Source organism: Panicum virgatum, chromosome 2N (genome assembly GCF_016808335.1).
Source record: "Panicum virgatum strain AP13 chromosome 2N, P.virgatum_v5, whole genome shotgun sequence".
Taxonomy (NCBI): Eukaryota; Viridiplantae; Streptophyta; class Magnoliopsida; order Poales; family Poaceae; genus Panicum; species Panicum virgatum.
The window spans coordinates 606,765-628,790 of record NC_053146.1 but is presented as its reverse complement, the minus strand read 5'-3'; the positions used below and the strand labels follow the sequence as shown (position 1 = coordinate 628,790).

The 22,026-nt window shown below is 42.4% G+C and overlaps 1 protein-coding gene across 2 annotated transcripts; it reads left to right on the top strand.

Moving 5' to 3' along the window:
• Positions 1 to 8,187: 8,187 nt before the first annotated feature.
• LOC120659216 (sister chromatid cohesion protein SCC2-like) lies at positions 8,188 to 21,771 on the top strand. 2 transcript variants are annotated; one of them, XM_039937270.1, is made up of 28 exons: positions 8,188 to 8,681; positions 8,766 to 8,896; positions 10,971 to 11,104; positions 11,172 to 11,277; positions 11,363 to 11,613; positions 11,762 to 11,863; positions 11,963 to 12,074; positions 12,935 to 13,025; positions 13,122 to 13,308; positions 13,390 to 13,821; positions 13,983 to 14,509; positions 14,577 to 14,784; positions 14,852 to 14,902; positions 15,030 to 15,188; positions 15,266 to 15,430; positions 15,984 to 16,283; positions 16,357 to 16,509; positions 17,469 to 17,638; positions 18,513 to 18,618; positions 18,871 to 19,032; positions 19,316 to 19,420; positions 19,506 to 19,739; positions 19,821 to 19,954; positions 20,037 to 20,288; positions 20,373 to 20,670; positions 20,782 to 20,874; positions 20,962 to 21,087; positions 21,207 to 21,771. In XM_039937270.1, the coding sequence occupies exons 1-28, from the start codon at positions 8,446 to 8,448 to the stop codon at positions 21,462 to 21,464; spliced, it is 5,283 nt and encodes a 1,760-aa protein (XP_039793204.1). In that variant the 5' UTR covers positions 8,188 to 8,445; the 3' UTR covers positions 21,465 to 21,771. The 2 variants fall into 2 exon arrangements, with proteins under 2 accessions (XP_039793204.1, XP_039793205.1); XM_039937271.1 differs by lacking the exon at positions 8,188 to 8,681 and having other exon boundaries at positions 8,765 to 8,896; positions 10,963 to 11,104; positions 21,207 to 21,725.
• The last annotated feature ends 255 nt before the right edge of the window (positions 21,772 to 22,026 follow it).

Below are 22,026 nucleotides of genomic sequence, written 5' to 3'. Positions count from 1 at the left end.
AATCCGTCGCTTCATTGTTTTCACATAGGTGTCATGGTTTGCAGCATGTTTTTGCATTTGGTATATATTTGGACTTCATATTGTCATAGTATACATTTGCATTTTAAATTTGATCTACAATTATTTTTAGTATTTAAATTTTTGATCAAATTTCATTTTGGACAACTTTTAATTTTAATGCATTTTGGTGTTCAAATTGATCATTTTTATTAGGCAACATAGGTAAGGCAAATCCGTCGCTTCGTTGTTTTCACGTATGTGTCATAGTTTGCAGCCTGTTTTTGCATTTGGTATATATTTGGACTTCATATTGTCATTGTATATATTTGCATTTTAAATTTGATCTAAAATTATTTAGTATTTAAATTTTTGATCAAATTTTATTTTGGACAACTTTTGATTTTAGTGCGTTTTGGTATTCAAATTGAACATATAATGTTGATTTTATGAAACAGGCTGTGGTTTGATTTAATTAAAATTCAAGCATTATATAATGTTGATTTTATGAAACAGGTTGTGGTTTGATTTAATTAAAATCTGAGCATTTTTGTAAAGCAACTATTGAGTGAGGATCAGGACTGCGGGTTGATTTTATGAAAATCTAAGATTTTCTTTACAAATTTCCATGAACCGAAAAAGTTGGGCTGCGATTTAGATTTTGAAAATATTGAGTTTTTTGTAAATTATTTGGGAGAGAAGACCGGACTGCATGTGGCAAGTGAATGAGCCATTTGAGTTGTACATGCATTATTTTTCGTATTACATGTATTTATTTTGTTTTTTCTGAGTATGCATTCTTGTTTGGGCATCTACGTATCCCTTCGGCACCTATACGTATCCCTTCGGCACCTATACTGTTGTTGGGGCTCTCTTTAACTGTAGAGACAATTAATGTTGAGCTTGAAATTGTCAAATAAAAATTAAATATTTGTTGATATATTGTTTTTGCAACTGTTCTGCTGCTGCGCTATGTTAGACTGTCCGTACTTGTAATACTCTAAATTCATCCTCTAAAAGAAATAGTCCATCGTGGTCATCAAGATTCTCTCCTCAATATCTAGTTCTTCTGCACCCATCCGCACTCTATATCTCGTTCTGTACCAACTATCATATATTTTATTCAACCATTTGGAACTACCATCTCCTCTCGTTTTTTAATTGAATAAAATAGTTTTTTCTTATTTATTCTCTCTTTTTTCTTTTTTCTCTCTTTCTCTGTTGTTTTCTCTTTTCTTTTTTCTCTTTCCCCTTCTCCTTTTCCTATTTCGCGGCCCTCTTCGCTCCCCATCCACACCCTCCCCCCCTCTCTCTCTCCATGGAGCACGTCGGCGTCGGCGCCCCCTTCGTCCCTAGCCTCCTCTCCCTCCGCCCTCGCCTCCTCCGCCTCCACCTCCCTCTCCGCTCTGTCCTCCTCCGGCTCTGCCTTTCCTTCCGCCCTAGCCTCCTCCCCCTCCTTGCCATGGTCTTCGGGGAGGGCAGAGCCGCCGCGTGTGCGCTACGCTCGAGCTCGAGCGTAGCGCCGGAGTTGCGGCGCCCGGCACTTCGCCCTCTCCTGCTCCCTCCTCCAGTGCCCTTCCATGGCGGCGGCGCTGGCGAACGGCTGCGCGGCGGGGAGACGGCGGGGCTGGCTAGATTCGGCGGCCTCGAGCTCGGCCCGTGGCGGCGACAGCCAAATCTGGCGGCCTCGACGTCCGGCTACAGCGGTGTCGACACCCTCCTCGAGCTCTGTGGTAGCCCGATTTGGCGCGCCCTCCTCCGCCCCTTCCTGGCCGGCGGCCATGGCGAGTGCCCGCATGGGGCCATGGCGGGGAGCAGATCCCCGGCACGCGGTGCGGTGGAGCGGCGGCGGCGGCTCCTCTAGGCGCGGCGGTGGAGCAGGAGCGGGTCGACGTGCTAGAGGGACTGCGGGTTGATTTTCCATTAGTACAAGGTTTTTTTTGCAAAACTTCTAGGATTTGCACGATCTGGACTGTTCGTGTTCCCGATCGGACGGCCGGAAAAAGTGGGCGACGTGGCCACGCTGGCTGGCCAGCTTTTGTTGCGTGAATCGTATTGTAAAGATGTGTATAGACTAATCAAAATGATGGAAAACATATCTTTTGTTTTGGAAATCAAAGAGTAAACTTCATAAAGGGGCGGTCTTTGAGCATCGTATCAGAAATCATTTTCATGGTGGCGTGTGGGTTGGATCGAAACCCCCAAATCCTGGGGAACAGAGCGAAATAATTCAGTTGTGATCCCCATCACATGGCAAGAGAATCGACCTTGGTCTTGCAGTTGCAGCTATGAGGGCTCACAAATCACAAGGACGACGCCGAGGACAGATGGGTGGGTCGATCCCTGTTGCACGCCTCGACCATCGTCAGGGAGAGAGGAGTGGAGGTGAGGCCCTCGGTTGGCTTTCGGGAGAAGGAGGCGTGGTGTGCGCGGCTACGGCGGAACTGAAGAACTTCTGGAAGGTGGTCGATTTTGTTCCGTTCCCTCATCCTTCGCTCCTCTCCTGCCACGGAGACCATCCGGATGACCCTATCCCTCCTTCCCTATTATGTAGTTTTTAATAACATGATACTACCGGATAGGATTCTTGGCATGATTGGAATCTCGTGGGTGGTCATCCTACTTAACAAAATTATTATGAGTTTTGTGAAAACACAAACAAATTATTATACGAGCTTATTTGTTTACAGGGTGAGTGTGTGTGCATGTAAACGAGTGTATGCTATACTACGTTTCAAAAAAATATCATAGACATATGACCATTTATAAATAAAAAAGTACATTTGTGAACTTAATGTACACCAACTTGTCCTTTTTAACTATTGTACACAAATGACCATAATTTTCCTGAACTTTTGTACTTGTTCGTATAATATTGTTCGCCACGTGCACAGCCTGCAACTACCTTTTGATTCGATGTATGTATTCTTCTCCCTAAAAAAACAAAGTACATATTTGTGTAGTAAAACGCTTGCTCACACACATGACAACACACCACAACTGCCGCTGCCGAGTAAGTGCTCCGTAGTCTCTACGCAGTTTTGCTTAAAAAGAAAAGGAAAAAGTCTGTTTTTGCTCCTCCAACTATTGCGAAAGTCTAATTCTGCTCCCACAACTACGAAACCGGGTACTATTACTCCTTGAACTCCCCAAACCGGATCAAATGTTCCCCCTTCCTGGTTTTGACCCCGGTTTTGGCTGTTTCGACGCCACGTCGGATCTGATGGGTGGGCCCACCGCCGTCTCACCTTGAGGCCGATAGAAGGGACCGGCCCGACCCGTCCTTTTCACCATTCCTCCTCGTTCCCTCCATCTCGAAAACCTAGCGGCGGCAAGCAAGGCGCCGGCGAGCAAGGTGCGGCGGCGAGCAAGGCGCCGGCGAGTAAGGTGCGGCGGCGAGCAAGGCGGCGGCGACCAAGGCGTGCCGGCGAGCAAGGAGCCGGCTAGCTGGAGCCATTCCGTGGGATTTCTAGCCTCCTTCTTTGCCATGTCGGAGAGCTCATTGAGTAGGACTGCAAGGCTGGGTCTGGAGGCAAGGGCGACGGAGCCAAGTGGATTGCCATTGATTCAGTGCCCGATCTGCAAGAAGGAGCAGGTCCTAGAGCTTGTTTCGAAGTCGCTGAGGAATTACATAGAGAGGGTCTTCAAATGCCCCAAGAAATACATCCAGGTGAATGATATCGATTTTTTATTTAGGTTTGATTTCCTTCTTGTTTTGATTGGATATAAGTCTGAGAGCTTTGGTCTTTGTGTTTGAAACATGCAGAACCCTCTCTGTTCATACTACATGTGGGGAGATGATTATGCTAGATATATTGAGAAGAAAGGCTTCGTCAGGTCTGAGGTGGTGACACACTATTTACTGAAGACACAAATTCTGAGGCTAGAGATGGAGATTGAATGATTGAAGGAAGAGGTGGAGTTCATAGGAAAGGTGCTAGGAGGCACTGACCAGCGGAAGGAAGAGATCAGGGTGTTGAAGATGCAGCTTGTTCAGCATAAACAAGTGGTGGAAGGCACTGTTAAGATGGCAGTCCGATGGGGAAAGATTTTTGCTGTTTTATATGCTGCAATTGCAATCCTTGTTGTCATGCATATTTTTCTCGCAGTTGTGAACTGAGCTGGTATAGTAGTGTTGAAGTAGGCCTTGAACTAATGTAGTGCTGTTGAGTAGCAGAACTTATGTACCACCAATGATGTGTATATGAATCATGTTACATTTATGTGATGTGTGTATGTGCAATGTCGTTGAGATCAATTTATCAGCTAAGCATATTAGCTGGATCAATAGTGGCAACCAAGTCTGGCATAGCAGTTTACATAATCCAACACACTAACAAGCCACATAGTCTGGCATGTCATCGATACTTAAGTTACATGATAACTAGCCACATAGTCTGGCATGACAACAAAAGATTACATGAGCTGATATCATAGAGTCACAGTTTGTCACTCTGCCATGGAGGAAGTAGCATCAGTGGTGCATGAAAGGGTCTTTTTGGTGCTGTTTTCTTAGAGTTTCCAGGTTCATGAGCTGAAACATGAGCACTTGCCGTCCCAGAGTTGATGTTGACCTTCACACTTGAACTGGCTTGAGAAAGTGAGACATTAGCATGGAGCTTCAGATCGGCATAGCCACCAACATTTGTAGACACCTTTGCCTTTGCGCTTGTAGTGGTAATCTTCTGGTTTTTGTTGTTTGCCTGGTGACAAGTTTGTAATAAGAAAATATTATAGTGCATAAATAAGTAGGAAATAAGGCATTTTAGTGTGAACATGCATCACCTTCTTGCCACATCTACCACTCATTTCAGAAATTTCAGGAGATGTAGTTGCTTTCCTCTTTTTTGTGCTTTGGCTTTGTTGGGTGTTTGACACTGCAGGCACCATATTTGAAGTGCCAACACTTTGAGAAGTACCAGGGGCAGATGTTCCTTGCTCATTTATCTTCTCACAAGTTGATCTGTTGTGACCAGAGCGCTTACACTTTGTGCATCTGATGACAGTGAACCTGTTATCCCAAGAACACTCTTTTTTCTGCAAGTCAACTGTGAACCTGTTATCCCAATGCTTGACTTCATATGGATCATCACCATTGCAAATAGCATGACAAGCATTAGACAGGCTGATGTATAAATTTAACTTCTTTAGGATATTTGGGCATATAACAGTGTTCCACCTATCACTTTGGCTCCTTTGCTCTTGGATCCTCACCATCACCTTCCTCCTAATTGTCTCCAGCATTGTGATAATCGGGAAAAATCTAGACTCAACTATCCATTTGTTGAAAGACTAACAAATATTGTTGTCTACTGAGTCACAGTTAGAGCCTAACCTGAACCAAGCCCTACTCCAATGTTGTGGATGGGTATTCATTATTGCTTGTGCCCCTGCAGGAGTGAATTGAGCCAACCTTGCTCTGGCCAAATTGAACAACATAATGCATGGTGCTTTAGCACATTTCCAGAATCTCTTTTGGTACTCCTTCTTCTTGAAGTCCTTTTTCCAGTTGGCATAAATGTGCCTTGCACAATTTTTGTGCTCAGCTTGAGGAGCCCACTTTGCAACTACATTTAAAAGTCTCTTTTGCTGATCTGATATGAAGACCCAGTCAGTACCATCACCAACACATATGTCCTTAAACAACAGATCACAGAACCAGTCCCAACTATCATTTGTCTCCTTATCCACTGCTGCCCATGCAATTGGGTACATCTGATTGTTTGCATCACGTCCTAGTGCACAAAGAAGCTCACCATTTGTAGCCCTTTAAAAAAGCATCCATCAAGGCCAACTACTTTTCTGCACCCAACAAGAAATCCTCTCTTACAAGCATCTAGACAAATATACATCCTTTGAAAAAATAGGAGGGTCCATGTATGGTTCCTTATTGACAACAACAGTACTGCCTGGGTTACTCCTAAGTATCTCTAGCTGATAGTCATAGAGCTTTAGGTACTGTCCCTTAGTTGCATCCATGGCTTTTTTCATAACTAGAGCCTTGGCTCTCTTCAGTTTAGAGATAGAGACATTAGCAAACATCTCTTCTTGGACTGTTACCTTCATTAGTGGTAGCTTCCATGATGGGTTAGCAAATATGAACTTTTCATACTTGGCAGCTATTCTACCAGTAGTCACAACTCACAAGCTTGTTATCTCTCCTGGGTGGACACATATGTTCATCCACAAATGTAGCAATCTGCCAGCTATCAGTTCTGGAATTTGTGGACAGAAGACAAACCCAAGGACATCCTTTCCAGTCACATTTGGCCCTCACTCTTACTGGATCATTCTTGATGAAGTTTATGACTTTCCTTTCAACTAGCCCATACTTGATAATAGCTTTTTTGAACTGCTTCTTGCAACTAAATTTCATCCCTAATTCAAACTTAGGAACAACTTGATTCTAATCATATCTTGGGTAATCAGAAGCTTTCCTTTCCATATGTCCATCGCTACCCATCTCCGACATAGAGTCGTCATCATTGCTATCAGCATAAGGGGTGCAATCTCCATCTTCATTAGCCCCAGGTCTTAAGGTCTCTAGTACAATATCATCTAACTGGGCCACTTCTCATTTCCTCATCTTGTGCTTGAATTCTTTGAACTTCCTCTGAATTTCTACAGCTTCAACATCATCCTCTGATGCGCCAGAGTCACCAGGCATGTACTCATTGTCACTACTAGAATCTAAATCTTTCTTCTCAGTTGCATGGCTTCCAGACTGGTCTTTTCTAGTTTCTTGAACTACTTCTTTACCCTTTTTGAAGGGGGCTACTATAAAACTCTCTCACACGCATGACTTGCGTCTCAATGTCTTCTCTTGATTCAGTCATGGTTTGCATTTCCTTCCCCAAGTCATCTTCTTCACTTGTTTGTTCCATCTCATGCTCATAGTCACTACCACCATCACCCACTGCCTCATCATCAGAAATCTCCGCATCTATTGGATCTTCAACATATACCTCTGCAACACCACCTTCTACGATTGAATCAGACATGCATTGACATGCTTTATCATCAACCAAAACACGTAGTCCAGTGGAAAAATCCTTTCCTGGGAACAACCAGTGCAGCAAGGTGCCTTCCTTTACTTCACAATGGTCACGAAGATGTCCAACAATCTCAGGAAGCGACAACTTATCTCGATCTATATAGGACATTGCATCTCTTCCTCCACAGTAATGCACTTTCTTGCCATCATTTAAGAATTCTCCATTGAAGTGGAATCTAACTGGCAATGTATCAAGTACATCCATGATTGTCGTAGCCCTACATGCAAATCGTGGACAAGAAATCACTTCCTAGGAAAAGAAACAATATTCAGACCGATTCCCTATAACATACCACCCCTCGACTTAAACAAAACACTTATTCATCTAGCCTAGTGTTAAATTAAGCTTCCAAATTGGCAGATTCAAGAATACTGGGCACCACTAACTCCAAGTTCAAGGTCAATTTTATACCTCTGAAGGTGACCCGATCGAGGTCTCGCCGACAAGCCCACCCCTGGCCGTCACCCGTGAAGGAATGGGCTCCAGCTTGCCGGCGCCTTGCTTGCCGCCGCGCCTTGCTCGCCGCCGCCTTGCGCGTAGCCGCTAGGGTTCCGAGATGGAGGGAACAGGGAGGAGCAGGGAAAGGACGGGTCGGGCCGGTCCCTTCTATCGTCCCCAAGGTGAGATGGCGGTGGGGCCCACTCGTCAGATCCGACGTGGCGTCGAAACAGCCGAAACCGGGGTCAAAACCAGGAAGGGGGAACATTTGATCCGGTTTGGGGAGTTCAAGGAGTAATAGTACCCGGTTTCATAGTTGAGGGAGGAGAATTAGATTTTCACGATAGTTGGAGGAGCAAAAACAGACTTTTTCCAAAAGAAAATCAACCTCACACCCCGCTCCCAGGCCCACACTATGCCATGACGGCCCGGCCCAGCCCATCAGATTGGCCCAACGAGCACATTGCCGGGGTATCGGCGCACCCAACAAACATATTTCATCCCCCTAAAAAAAACAAACATATTTCATTTCCTCTCAAAAAAAAACAAACATATTTCATTTTGAAACACGCGACGCAAAAAAACATTTCAAATTGAGAGGGTTCGTCGTGGAGTCCGGGCCGCCGGCTCAGTAACCAACCAACCCAACCCCACTAGTCGTCTAGTCCACTACTGCTTGCCTTGCCGTCTCGTCTTCCTTCCCTCGTACGATTCTTTGCTTGTGTTGTGCTGGCCAAAAATTACAACCACCAGCAGGCCGCCGCAGTAAATAAATCGCAAGCATTCCCCTCCCCGGGATTTCCCCTTTGGAGCTTAGAATTGGAACTGAAACTGAAATCAAAATCAATTCGAGCAAAACCAATCCCCTCCTCCTCCTCCAACGAACGAATTCGAGCCCTCCGCTCCCCTCCCGCCCCTCCCCGCATCTAGGGTTTTGCCCGCCGACGGCGCGCCCATGGATCCCGCCGGCGCCGGCGGAGGGGGCCGGGCCGGCTTCGAGCGGGCGTGCCGCCTGCCCAACACCGTCCACTCCGAGATCGCGCCCGCGCTGCCGCTCCCCACCCTCCCGCCCACGCTCGGCTTCGACGACCTCCGCGACGACGAGCCCCTCGCCGCCCCCGACCGCCCCGACATGATCATGCAGGCCGCCAACATCGCCCGCATCCTCGCCGACACCGACGTCTCCCACCTGTGAGCCGACCCTCGCCCCTTCCCTTCCGCTCTCGGCTCCTCCCCCCCGCGGGCTCAGCTTTAACTGCCCTTGCTCTTCCGCAGGGGCTTCACTGATGCGGACAGCGTCGACGTCGATCCCAGCCAGTGCTCCTGGCTCTGGAGGGAGGTGCTCAAGCACAACCCCGACGCCTTCAAGCCCAACAAGGCCCCTGCGCCCCCGCCTACCTCGCAAGGTAAACGCTCTGCAAATTGAGCCTTCCTTACTTACTCTCAGTGCCCTACAGCTTTGCTAGGCACATTTAATTTTTGTTGGAGTCAACATTGTAGTCTGTCTAGTTCTCTCAGCTTCTGCTGCTGTATGTGCTAGCAAGCTCACCAGCTTCAACTTTCGGATGCTTATTATCTTTCTCAACAGTACTCTGCCATGGCCTGCCTTGTACTGAACATTTCTGAACCTCCTGTATGTGATGCTGTTTTGTACTGCCTTCGTAATGGTTTGCTGCATGTATTTTCGTTTTCGGCGCGGAAGCAGTTACACATAGACTCCTTGGTCTTTGGTGTGCTGGTGCCTGCGGATAGCCAGCTGGGAGACTCCATATTGCACTTACCATTTCTGGATACCTGTGTGCCACGTAACTCCTCTTCACGAACCGAGTGCCCACCAAGTAACTGGAACTTTCGTTCGAACCTGTATCGACCCTCGCAACGCAGTTTGACTGATGATGCTGTTGTGCACACATGATTTTCTGCTGCTGTGCCGTTTCATTTGTGGGTATCCGTATAGTAGTGCTGACATGCTCCTAGTTCCATTGACTGGTTCGGGGGACATGACGATTAATGGATATGACACGTACATAAGAATGGTGAGCATATATGCACAGTTGTCCGAGCACTTGTGCATTCCGCCACGTGTGCATTGTCACCAACCTAAATGTGTGTCCATTAATATTTCAGTAATGACCTGCATGTATTACTTGGTGGGATCAGAGAAGCATGATTCAGCTTCTTATCTAGTATAAATAGTTTCACCGTTGTTGATCAAGCTGCGAGTCCCAGATTCGTTTAGCGATATGACAACCAAGGCCACCACCCCACACAGCACTCAACCAACCTCACATGTCCTGGCCTCATTCTGAATGAGGTGGTTACAATTTCCAAAATGGTACTAACCGGATTCCACATAGTTCCTTTTTTGTTGTTCTGGTGCATACGGCAACTTTTAGTGCTTAAAACTTGTTCGTTCAATGCGCATGCCATGGCCACCTATATATAGCATTGAGGAAACACATAAAAAAAGATGTACTGAATGCTCATTTATACCTCACTATTATGTAAAATACGGCGGATTTATTTTCATAAACTAAGGGGGAATTATTTAATTTTATTGACACATTTGGCCCTTCCACTTTGATCAAATGTTGTTTGCTGTTTTGTCACTTTAGTCCCTTTACTCACAATCAGGGGCCGGAGCTGGGTTGGGTGTGCAACTCAAGACGTTACATTCTGTTCCGGGCTAACAGCTATGCTCCCTTTTTTTTTTGTGTGTGTGTGAGGGGGGTGGGGGGGTGGGGGGGGGGGGGGGTTGGCAGAGCACCCTGCTGGTAGACTTTTGTCGTATGGCCCAAGGCTACATCTGTCCACTTTTTCTGACAACATTTGACATAAATATGCAACAAATTCCACATGAAGAGACCAACTAGAGCTACAATAGACTATTGGGTCTAATTTAATCATTTGACAAATTAGAAAGACTAAATTGCTACTTTCCCTTAATCAATACTTCCTATTTTAAAACAACTGTTTTCCTTCGATTCTTCACCCACGAATGTAAATTCATTGTACCAACGGTCATCTGGAACTGTTAATTTCCCTAGTACATACCCTTGGCTGTACTGCATCACATGCATGCTGTTTATGGGAACACAGCAAGCTCTAGCGGTACAGTAGGGAGTTTGCAACGGTCCGTTGTGACCTTGTAGTTTGTGGGTGCAACCATTAACATTTGGCAGCTCATCTTGGCAATATTGTGCAGACTTGTTATTTATTTGTGATCTCTATTTTTGTATCATGTCAAGCTGTCGTACGCAAAACCATCGTGGCAGTGTGCTAATTTAACGTCTGTCGGCTAGTTCTATGGACTAATAACAGTATCAATGTAGTAATGTCTATTCATGTTGCCTATGAGTTGAAACAGCTTCTATTTAATGTTAGCAAAGCATTTCCACGGAGTTGTAAATGATTTAGATTTTGTAGTACCTTTTATCTTGCAGAGTGTAATTTTTTTGTTACTTTGGTCAAGTTTTTCAGGTGCACATGAAGGCCCAGAATATCAAATTCAAAGTGAGAAGCATTTTGAGCATTTTACAACTAATATGAACAAAGCACGGAAGGAACCTGTATTTCCTCTGGATGACATCAACTCACGCAGAGAGAATCTTCGTGTAAGTTAGATACCATCAGTTTCTTATTGATATTAGTTCCTTTTGCTAAGAGATTTTTCTGTTGTAGAATGAACTAACCCCAGATTCAGTCGCTTCAAAGAAGCCAAAAGTTAGGAAGAAAGAAATTGATAATTCTGTTTCAAGTTCTGGCCTCAGCATTCCTAGTAGTCAAGGTTTGTTTCTGTTGATCTGTACATCTGCATCATGTACCTATCCAGTTAAAATTCGGCTGACTCTGGTTACGATTACGCTTTTTAGAAGTAATCGCCAACTTCTGTGAGATGGTGGAGGATTTCTGCGGAAGAGTCGAAAATCTTGATGATGTAGATGGCGGTGACTGGTTGTCAATACCACTAAATGATGTTAAGGATCTTGTTAATGAAATTACATCAGTTCGATCCAAAAGGATATTGCATGAGGTTCCTATGGGCACAGTTACAAGGTTATTACATGTGATAGACCGTCAGATCCAATGTTCTCAAGGTTTGTCGATAGATGCCAAGGAAAATGTGAGTTACCTCCCATATCATTAGTATATGGCTTTTTAATTCAAATTTAAATAATCTTTTTATTTTATTTTATTCTAATTTAGAAGTCATTGGGTAAAGTTGTTGCATATTATAGCTTACCAACTAACAAGTGCTTGGATACCTTCAGCCTGATGCTGAACCTCTGGTTTTCTCGGCTTTGGAGTCCGTTCATGCAGCGTTAGCAATTATGACGCACCATAATATGCCAAAGCAGCTGTATCAAGAAGAAGTATGCACACAAAGTTCCTTTTCCATCCTGTTTTGAAAAGTTATTATCACGGTTGCTTACTCTTTCCTTTTTTGCCCCCCCACCCCCCCGGTAAAACAGCTTATTGAGCGAATTATTGATTTCTCAAGGCGTCAGATCACTGATTGTATGGCAGCAAGTAACCCAACCTTCCGAGCTATCCACAAACCAGCTGAAAATGTTGCAAATGATGGTAATATCAAAGTACATGCTGGCATTTATTTTTATTTTTATCGAATATGCAGGAGAGCTGCATATTGTTGCATTATTTGAGTATATATTAAAAAAACTAAGTACATCAGTAGACTATTACCACCTGCCAGCACACACATGTACACAAACAAACAATTGAGACATGCAAATTGTTGTGAAATATTAGTGGATTGCCCACCTCTTCCCAAGAGCTTAAGCTTTTGGGTTCATCTGGTTGGTGCATGAAACCTAACATGGTATCAAAGCCAGAGGTCTCGAGTTCGAGTCTTGGTAGAGGCATCTTTTAAGTCCTCCGCTCCCTTCTTAATATTTCCACATTTGCGCCTTGTTCCGGCTGCATGTGAGTGGGAGTGTTGTGAAGTATTAGTGGATTGCCCACCTCTTCCCAAGAGCTTAAGCTTTTGGGTTCATCTGGTTGGTGCATGAAACCTAACACAAATATGCGCACCACTGATCTGGCAGCAAAGTCGTAGACCAAGATCCATGCGTAAGCTCTGCTAAGACTTCCTCACCAGCCATGCACCACAGTTTGGCCTCTTCGTGAATTGTACACTAGCCGTGCAGCGCTAAGCTGATATTTCTTTCTTTGTATTGTGCAGCCACATTCCTTTCTAAGTTGGCTATATACAATTCTGTGTTTTCATTCTTTATATGCATTTCCTGGTTGCCAAGGTTGGCTAATGTTGCATAATTTCATCATGCCCGAACCCAACCAATATTTGTGCAATAATTTAGTGCTCTGGCTATGGTGATCGCTAGTGATCACTAATCTTTCCTTTTGGGATCAACTTATACATCACATTTTTCACATTTGTGTCTTTCTGTTTCGGTCAAATCTAGGAGATGATGATGAAGAGGATGTGGAAAATGGACCGGTTAGCAAAAAGAGACGTACTACTGCTAATCTAAACATGAGAAAATCTTCAAACAGGTACATGATCAATGCACTTTAAATATTTTCCTTTTTCTTGTGTGTAATAGGGTATTGCAGTGCACTAATAGAGTTCCTTTTTCCTTTCCGTGGCAGAGTTTCTGCTTCTGTTTACTCTGCTGTGCAGAAACTATGCTTGATATTGGGTTTTCTTAAGGAACTGCTCACAACAGTGCGCTTATCAGATAGTTGTATTCTGCAGTTAGCAAAAACCTGCTTTACTACATTCTTGGTGGACAATATGCAGCTACTACAATTGAAAGCAATTGGGGTTATTTGCACGGTAATTTTCTCCCTGCTTGCTCAATCATTTTTTGCATGTTCATTTTTTGAATAATTTGCTCACTTCCAAATCCTTACACAGGTTTTTTCATCATACACACAACACAGGAGTTACTTGGTTGATGAAACAATTGCCCTTCTTCGTAAGTTGCAGTTTTCAAGAAATGCTGTTAGAACTTACCATCTGGCAGACGAAGAACAAAAGCAAATCCAGATGATAACAGCACTGTTAGTTCACCTGGTTCAGTTTAGTGCAATTGTTCCTGATAGCTTAAAGGGAACAGTTGATTGGAGCACTATTGTCGATGCCCCAGTTGATGCTAGTTATCCAATTAAATGCCATGAAGCGGCAACAGAGGCTTGTTGCCTTTTCTGGACTAGTGTCCTTCAACGTTTTACTGCAGCTAAATCTCAAGATATGTCAGAAGCCAAAGGAATAATAGATAATCTTGTTCAGGATTTGCTAACGATACTAAACTTGCCGGAGTATCCAGCTGCTGCTTCTATTCTTGAGGTAACTTTGCTCAGCAGTGATATTGCTAAATTTGAGATCTTAAATGTAGGCATGAGCCAGCTTCAGCACTATTCTTCAAAGTTAATGCATCACTTTTTTAATCAGTGTAACTTTGTTACGTATTTTGCATTGCCCTTAACTGCCATTTGATTGATGTACAGGTCCTCTGTGTATTGCTGCTTCAAAATGCTGGATTGAAATCTAAGGACACTAATGCTCGGTGCTTTGCTATTGACATACTTGGTGGTATTGCATCGAGATTGAAGCGTGATTCTGTAGCCTGTAGTGAGGAGAAGCTTTGGATATTGCAAGAGCTCACTGATGCAGGCAGAGATGGCTCGAAAATTTTGAAAAACAAATGTTGTGTTTGTCTTGGCGGAAGAGGTATCAATATAGCCTGTGATGTTTGTGGAAGATGTTTCCATTCAGATTGTATGGGGTCTGGTAGTCATGATAATTTACAACGTGATAGTGTTTGCCCCTTGTGTTTTTGTAATCAACAACTCACTGTGTTACAGTCATATTGCCAGTTACAAACCAAAGAGAACGGCAAAAGAACTGCTGCCTCGGTTAGTAAGAAATCTTCTGCACCAGCTGAGGTGCCAGCAGTGGATATTGTGCAACAGATACTACTGAGTTATCTCCAGGAAGCTGGTCCACAAGATGATGGGAACCTGTTTACTCGATGGTATGTTGTTTGGAATCTGTCTTGCTGTGCAAATGTCTTTGGAGATTGATAACCATTTTGTATGCAGGTTCTATCTATGCATCTGGAACAAGGATGATCCACATTCTGAAGAGAAGATTATCTACTATCTTGCTAGATTAAAGTCTAAGGAGATTCTGCGTGATTCTGGCAATTGTTTGGTAATTTCCAGAGATTGGGCAAAGAAAATTTGCTTGGCACTTGGCCAGAAGAATTCATTTTCAAGGGGTTTTGATAAAATTCTTGCCCTTCTATTGGTAAGTGATTGATTCCTGACATCATTTAGTCTAGATGTTCTAGAGTTAATACCCAGTGTTTTTTCAGGCTAGCTTGAGAGAGAATTCTCCTGTAATAAGGGCAAAGGCTTTACGTGCGGTAAGTATATGTGTAACTATGTTTTTTATTCTTTATCATTGAGTATATGTGTAACCTATTAAACTATATGTTCTGCATCGCTCTCATTTGGGCACCATTCATCAGTATCTAGCACTTTTCTCTGTAGGTCAGCAGTATAGTTGAAGCTGACCCTGAGGTCTTGGGTGACAAACGTGTCCAGTCTGCCGTTGAAGGGAGGTTTTGTGATTCGGCTATTTCTGTTCGTGAAGCTGCCCTTGAGCTTGTTGGAAGGCATATTGCTTCACATCCTGATGTGGGCCTAAAGGTCAGTAGATATATCAAGTTACCTTATGACATATTTGTGCCAATTGACATGACTCACTAAGCGTCCTCCCATTATAGTATATTGAAAAAGTTGCCGAGCGAATAAAGGACACAGGACTAAGCGTTCGCAAACGTGCAATTAAAATTATAAGGGATCTTTGTGCTTCAAATCCAAACACGGACACAACACATGCCTTTGTGGAGATTATTTCTCGTGTTAATGATGAGGAGTCCAGTGTACAGGTGAGCTGATATGAAAAACCATACTGGTGTCATGACAATACATTATATAGCAGATCTGATATGTGACTGCAAATGTTTTATTTCATTCATTAGCCTATTACTGCAATTTAATTTTGTAAGGTTATTCTTAAGTGTGTGTGCACTTTAATATTTGCTCTCATACATCAGTGCAGGTAGTGTAGTTAGTCATGTTAGTTTTGAAACTCTCTTGCATCTTTTTTCCAAAGAAAAAACATCCATAGCAGGAAAATTTTTCTACAACACAAGGAAAGAGGAAGTTGTTGGTGCAAATTTTTCTGCCTTTTCTTTTCCTTTTGCCAAATTTAGATGATCCCCATACACATGAAAGAATTTATAACACCAATCTTGAAGGCACACTATAATAAGTCTGATCAACTGTTTATTCTGGTTTTCTTGTTTTTGCCATAAAGGGTAAAGTTAGAAATAGTGGTTTATGACACAGAAGAATGTTTGACATCTTTGGACCTGCAATATTTATGTTGCTTTTGATTTCCATATAAGTTAAGTTAAACTATATTCATTGTTTTTGTAGGATCTTGTATGTAAAACATTTTATGAGCTATGGTTTGAAGAACCAACTGGGAGTCATAAGCACTTGGTTGCTGATGGTAGTTCAGTTCCAATGGAGATTGCTAAAAAGACTGAGCAAATTGTTGATATGTTGAGGAAGATGCCCAATTACCACCCCCTTATTACTGTTATAAAACGTAACTTGACTCTTGATTTTCTCCCTCAGTCAACCAAGGCTTCAGGAGTTAACTCGTCCATGGTGGCATCACTTCGGAAGCGTTGTGAATTGATATGCAAGCGCTTGTTAGAAAGAATATTGCAGGTACTTTATGAATGAGTAATAGTAATTAGATCTTGGTAATTGAGATTGATTGTTGCACATCTCTGTTGTCAAGGTTGAGGAAGGAGCTGCTAATGAGATGGAAATCCATGCTCTTCCTTATATTGTTGCCCTGCAAGCATTTTGTATTGTTGATCCCACCCTCTGCATTCCAGTAACTGATCCTTCCAAGTTTGTTGTGACGCTACAACCATACCTTAAGATTCAGGTGAGCATGGTTTCCTCCATTTGAACTTGTGGCTGTCATCTCCTAGCCGAATAAGGTCTATCTCACATTATCCTATTTGATCTCTAATCTTCTACATTGAGTCTCTTTATAGTTCTGTAAGTTGAGCAAAGTTCCTGCATTTAGTAAGGCATCATGGTGGGTGATGCTAATGTTTATAGTTCAGTTGCTCACCTGGTAATGTTATTCATGGGCGGTTCCTTTTCTTTGTTTGTGCTAGGCAAGTGTTTCATTGTTGCTCTGTGGCTGCAATGCTGCACACCCATGTGTGTGCTGTCTCCGAACATTTGTATTACATAATTCAGTTCATCATGCTCCTCTGCTAGTTGTGCTGTAGACATGAACCTAGATGTCTGTGTTCAAAAATTCTGGTGTCTTATATTCGGCACTGGAATATACCAAAAGCATCAGAGCCTAGAGTATTGATTATTTTTCTCACGTAGCTATATTCTTTTCTTCTTTCATACAAAGATACGCAGCTCTCCTATGTGTTCGAGAAACAAAGTAGCTATTTCTTGTTTGATGTGATCAAGTAAAACTTGTGTGCAGTGTAAATTTGTGTAGTATTTTCCTGCTATAAACCAACTACAAAAATATTCTTAATATTTTCACATAGTTATCTGCACAATAAGAAAGGGCAGCCTGGTGCAAGTGGTAGTGCTTGCCGCCTGTGAACCGAGAGGTCACAGGTTCGAGCGGTGGCCTCTACACATTGCACGGTGTGTGGGAAAGACCTCCCGCTAATAACCTCCTCCAGACCCCGCACAGTGCGGGAGCCTACGGCACTGGGTACGTCCTTTTTTTATGTGCACAATAAATGTCTGATATATCTTATTTGGAACTGAATGAGATCACTAATGGATACGGTTATCAATCATAATCTGTCATTATTTTGCCCTACCACTAAAATTGCATTTGCTCCTGATCATCTATGTCAACAGATCGACAGTAAATCAGCTGCCCAGTTGCTTGAAAGTATAATATTCGTGATTGATGCTGTTCTTCCACTCATAAGGAAGCCACCACAAACTGTGGTTGTAGAACTTGAGCAGGATCTGAAGCAGATGATAGTTCGGCATTCCTATTTGACAGTTGTACATGCATGTATCAAGTAAATACGTTCCTTCCCCTAACTATCAATATTGTTTGATGAGCATTCTTTCTCCTTATGTGCTTTATTTGGGAATTCATTTTGTGAGTTTGTTTGTTATAGATGTGATATAGAATGGTATTTGTCTTTTTAAAGTTTTCTGATTCTTGCTGCTTGTTATGCCAGCTTCTGTAGCATTACTTAAACATGTTACTCCATCAGCCTACTCTCTCGTAGCAACTTCCATATATTTGTTTAATGCGGTGATGACTAATTTACTATCTTGTTTATGTGTTGAGTATTTGTAAATATTTAACTGTAGTTATGGGATAACTTATTCGTATGTTAATCATCACTTGCGGTGATGACTAATTTACTATCTTGTTTATGTGTTGAGTATTTGTAAATATTTAATTGTAGTTATGGGATAACTTATTCGTATGTTAATCATCACTTTATTATATATCGGGGGCCCGAACTGCTGACAATCAGTGATAATCAATTCATATGTTGAGGGCCTGATCTAATGCTAATCAGTTACTCCTTCATCCTTTCAGTCACAAATAAGTGATGTTTTGGATATTAACATATTCTTCAATCATAACTTTGACCAGTACCTTTTGTTACAAAATAGAACATAGCAAAAGTTTATGAAACTACATTTCGAGACAAATGTAATTGTGTCATTTTTCAAAATTTCAAACTCGACACATAAAAAGTAATATGCAATCAATGTTTAGAATGGTTGACTTAAGGTAGATGCAGTTTTGGCTGCATCAGTCAGTTTAACGCATTGATCATTGAGGTCACGGTGTTTTATCTTGGTCATCGTGCCAGACTTGTCCTGAAATATTCTTGTTTATTTATATCTCTTTCCCCCCTTTTTTTTGGACAGGTGCCTTTGTGCCCTTAGCAAATCAGCTGCTAGAGGTCCATTATTACTGGAATACCTTGTTAATGTTTTCTACAAGCATCTGTCTGGCACTAATTCAGATAGTCAGGTATTATTCTATTTTTTTATTCATCGAAAAGGAGCTGCAGTCTTATACAAATATATGGAAAATGAAACTTGTTTGCACACAGGAGTTTTTGTATTCTGAAGCCTATAATTTATCTATTATCTGCAACTAAGGACAATTGTAGAAGTACATTGATACTGTATCTATTGGGCATGAAAATTACTGTTTCTCTCTCTACCATGTCTCGTATGCTTACTGCATTCATTCTGCTAACTGTTTTCATTCTGGACTCAGCTATTAGGTCGATCCCTGTTTTGTCTTGGAATGCTCCTTCGGTATGGTTATCAATTGATGTTGACATCTGAAAATCAGCTTGATTATCCAAAGATTATCAATTTGCTCCAGAGAAGATATCTTCTCAGGGATGATTTCAACTTGAAGGTTCGAGCTTTGCAGGTGTGTGAGCCATCCTGTAGTTCATTAAAGATTTAAAAATCCACTTAGTGATGGGACCATCCATGCCTAGTTGTATTCTGTATTCATGTAGTTTTTAGCGTAATTCTATGTGGCTTGTGAAGTTTGTATATAATCGGTTTAGAACTTGTGGCATCTTTTATTTGAGACCCATAGCACTCATGCACCTGTGCACATGACTTGCTTTGGTTGTTTCAGGCTTTCAATATTTTTTTTCCACCTGAACTGTTCCCTATAAGATGCCAATGTTCATTTGTACATGCAGACTTTGGGAAACATACTTATCGCGAAGCCCGAATGTATGCTACAAAAGGAAATCATGAATCTCATAGAGGCAACACTATCTTCTGGCGTCGATCATAGGTTAAAGGTATTCATATTTTCTGTACTTGCATCTACCCTTCTCTAGGTAACCCTTTTATAATAAAATACTGTAAATTAATCTTCTTGCCCAGATTCAAGGACTTCAAAACCTCTATGAGTATCTCCGAGATGCTGAAAGCCAACTTACTGCTGAGAGTACTGGGAAGCCTCCTGTACAATCTGCAATAAATGGTGGAAGTGAAGTTCCTGTTGCTGCTGGTGCTGGAGACACCAACATATGTGGTGGTATTATCCAATTGTATTGGAGTTCTATTCTTGAAAGGTGCTTGGATACAAATGACCAAGTTCGCCAGAGTGCGCTTAAGGTGGATTAGGCAGACATTATATTTCTTTGCACACTTTATCTTATTATTTTAATTATAAATCAATAATTCTTCTTCTTGTAGATTGTTGAAGTTGTACTTCGCCAGGGTTTAGTTCATCCTATTACCTGTGTTCCGCACCTTATTGCACTTGAAATGGACCCAGTGGAGGGGAACTCGAAGTTGGCTCATCATCTACTAATGAATATGCATGAAAAGTAAGTTGGTCCAACTTCTCATGTTTATGTTTTTTTTTTCCTTTGGAGTAAAACATTATCTGATCGGTTGGAATTGTGGCAGGTATCCTTCATTTTTTGAAAGCCGCTTAGGTGATGGCCTACAAATGTCATTTATATTCTTTGAGACCACACTCAGCAACCATAAACTTGCAGCAAACGCCAAATCAAATCCGATTGCATTTGTCAAACCTGGGATAACTAGAATATACCGTCTTATCCGTTCAATTCGAAATTCAAGAAACAAATTTGTCCACTCAATAGTTCGGAAATTCGAGCCTGATGACCGGAACCGCTCCACAGTTAGCTTTCTTGTGTAAGTAACTTTAGTTAAACTACACCTGTTAACCCTCTATTCTCTGATGGTTATTTGACTATCAAATTAACTGCTACATTGCAGATACTGTGCCGAAGTTCTTGCCTCACTGCCATTCACATGCCCTGATGAACCACTTTATTTGATATATGATATAAATCGAGTTATTCACTTTAGAGCAGGAGCAATTGAGGCCAATTTGAAAAAGTGGACTTCTATGGATCAACCTCAAGATGCGGCGGGTATGGCAACATTGCCAGGAGAGAGTCATGTTGTCATGCATGAGCCTGGAGTATCTTACAACAATAATGTGGGATATATTCCTGAAAGGACGAATAACAATCCTTGCAGTACATCAGATGTAGATATGGCCAAAGTTCAGGTTTGTTATATGTCCTGGGTAGTCCATCAGTATATATAGGTAGAATGGGTGTCTGCAATCCTCACATTATTTAATCCTATAACTTTCCACTAACTTATTCTTTGTTTTCAGGAGGATTGCTATGACGCAATAGCCCTCCAACTCCTCCTCAAATTGAAGAGACATTTGAAAATTGTTTATAGTCTAACTGATGCCCGCTGTCAGGTATGGGTCGCTCGTTATTTGCAGATTAGTACAGCTATGGTGGGTGCATTTGCATGACACATGTTCTGTTTGTGAGTTGAAATACAGGCATTTTCTCTAAAGGAACCACCAAAATCTGGAGAAACACTCCCCAAGCAGAATATTCCTTTTAACATTGGAAACGATAACATCAGTCTGCCAAGCTGCCTGCAGGATGTAGCTTCTGTGTACCAGGTACTAATACTGAACTTCAGATTTATTGACAAAACAAAGCTGTATGATTTGTGGTTTAGTATGCAACATTCCCTACTCTTCTAGAACTGAACTGATGTGGCCTTGGACATGGTGCTCAGCATTTCAAGACGGTGCTGCGCGAAGATTCCATGGACTTTGGTGTGTACACCCCTTCTGTGCAGAGGAAGCGCCCAACCCCAAGAAGTACGTCGAGAGTAAGGAGGACAGCCGCCACAAGTGTTACAAGAGCCCGTGGTGGTGGCCGTGGTGATGATGATGATACTGATGACGATGACTGGGCCGGGGGGGCAAGAGTGCTGGACTTCAGCGCTCAGTCGAGTGGTGGTCGTGTAACAAGGCAAAGGGTCCAAGTATGACTGATCTTGGTGCTTTTGTACATTGTTGGGAGATCAATACTAGCTGACAGGAGACTAGGGGGAGTTTAGGTTTAAGCTGGTTAGGTACATAGAAGCAGAAAGGAAAGATAGCTTTTTACTTAGATGCCATTAATCTGGAGCACTCCTTGCTCTGCCCTTGTCCTCTTTGTAATTTTGGTTGGGCTTCGGCAAAACTGAGAAACAGGTTGTGCTCCGTCTCTGATCTGATTCAATTGGAATGAAATGGTTCCTTTTTGCTTTGTTTGTAACACAGTTTCTGTATGTGTGTATTGTTCTGGTTTCCTGATGTTGTATTTGTATGTGCTGTGGTTTATGTTCCTGTAATCGTCATGCTTATGTGATGCATTCTGTCTAAACTTCACCTGATGGATTCAGAATCTAGCATGTTACCAAGCATGCCACGTTAAGGTGTACTCGAATCTCAGTATTTTTTTTTGACGTGTCATCTCTACTTTTTTAGACTCTATCACTGCGTTCGGCAGGCTGGAGCTAGAATAGTGTGAGAGAGAAATACTGTTATCTGTCTGGAGGCTGGAGCTGG

Excerpts from the sequence above, each read along its gene's own strand:
- LOC120659216 (XM_039937270.1), top strand. The coding sequence starts at position 8,446 with ATGGATCCCGCCGGCGCCGGCGGAGGGGGCCGGGCCGGCTTCGAGCGG. Across the intron at positions 20,671-20,781 it reads TAGATATGGCCAAAGTTCAG|GAGGATTGCTATGACGCAAT; the intron begins GTTTGTTATATG and ends CTTTGTTTTCAG. Across the intron at positions 20,875-20,961 it reads TAACTGATGCCCGCTGTCAG|GCATTTTCTCTAAAGGAACC; the intron begins GTATGGGTCGCT and ends GTTGAAATACAG.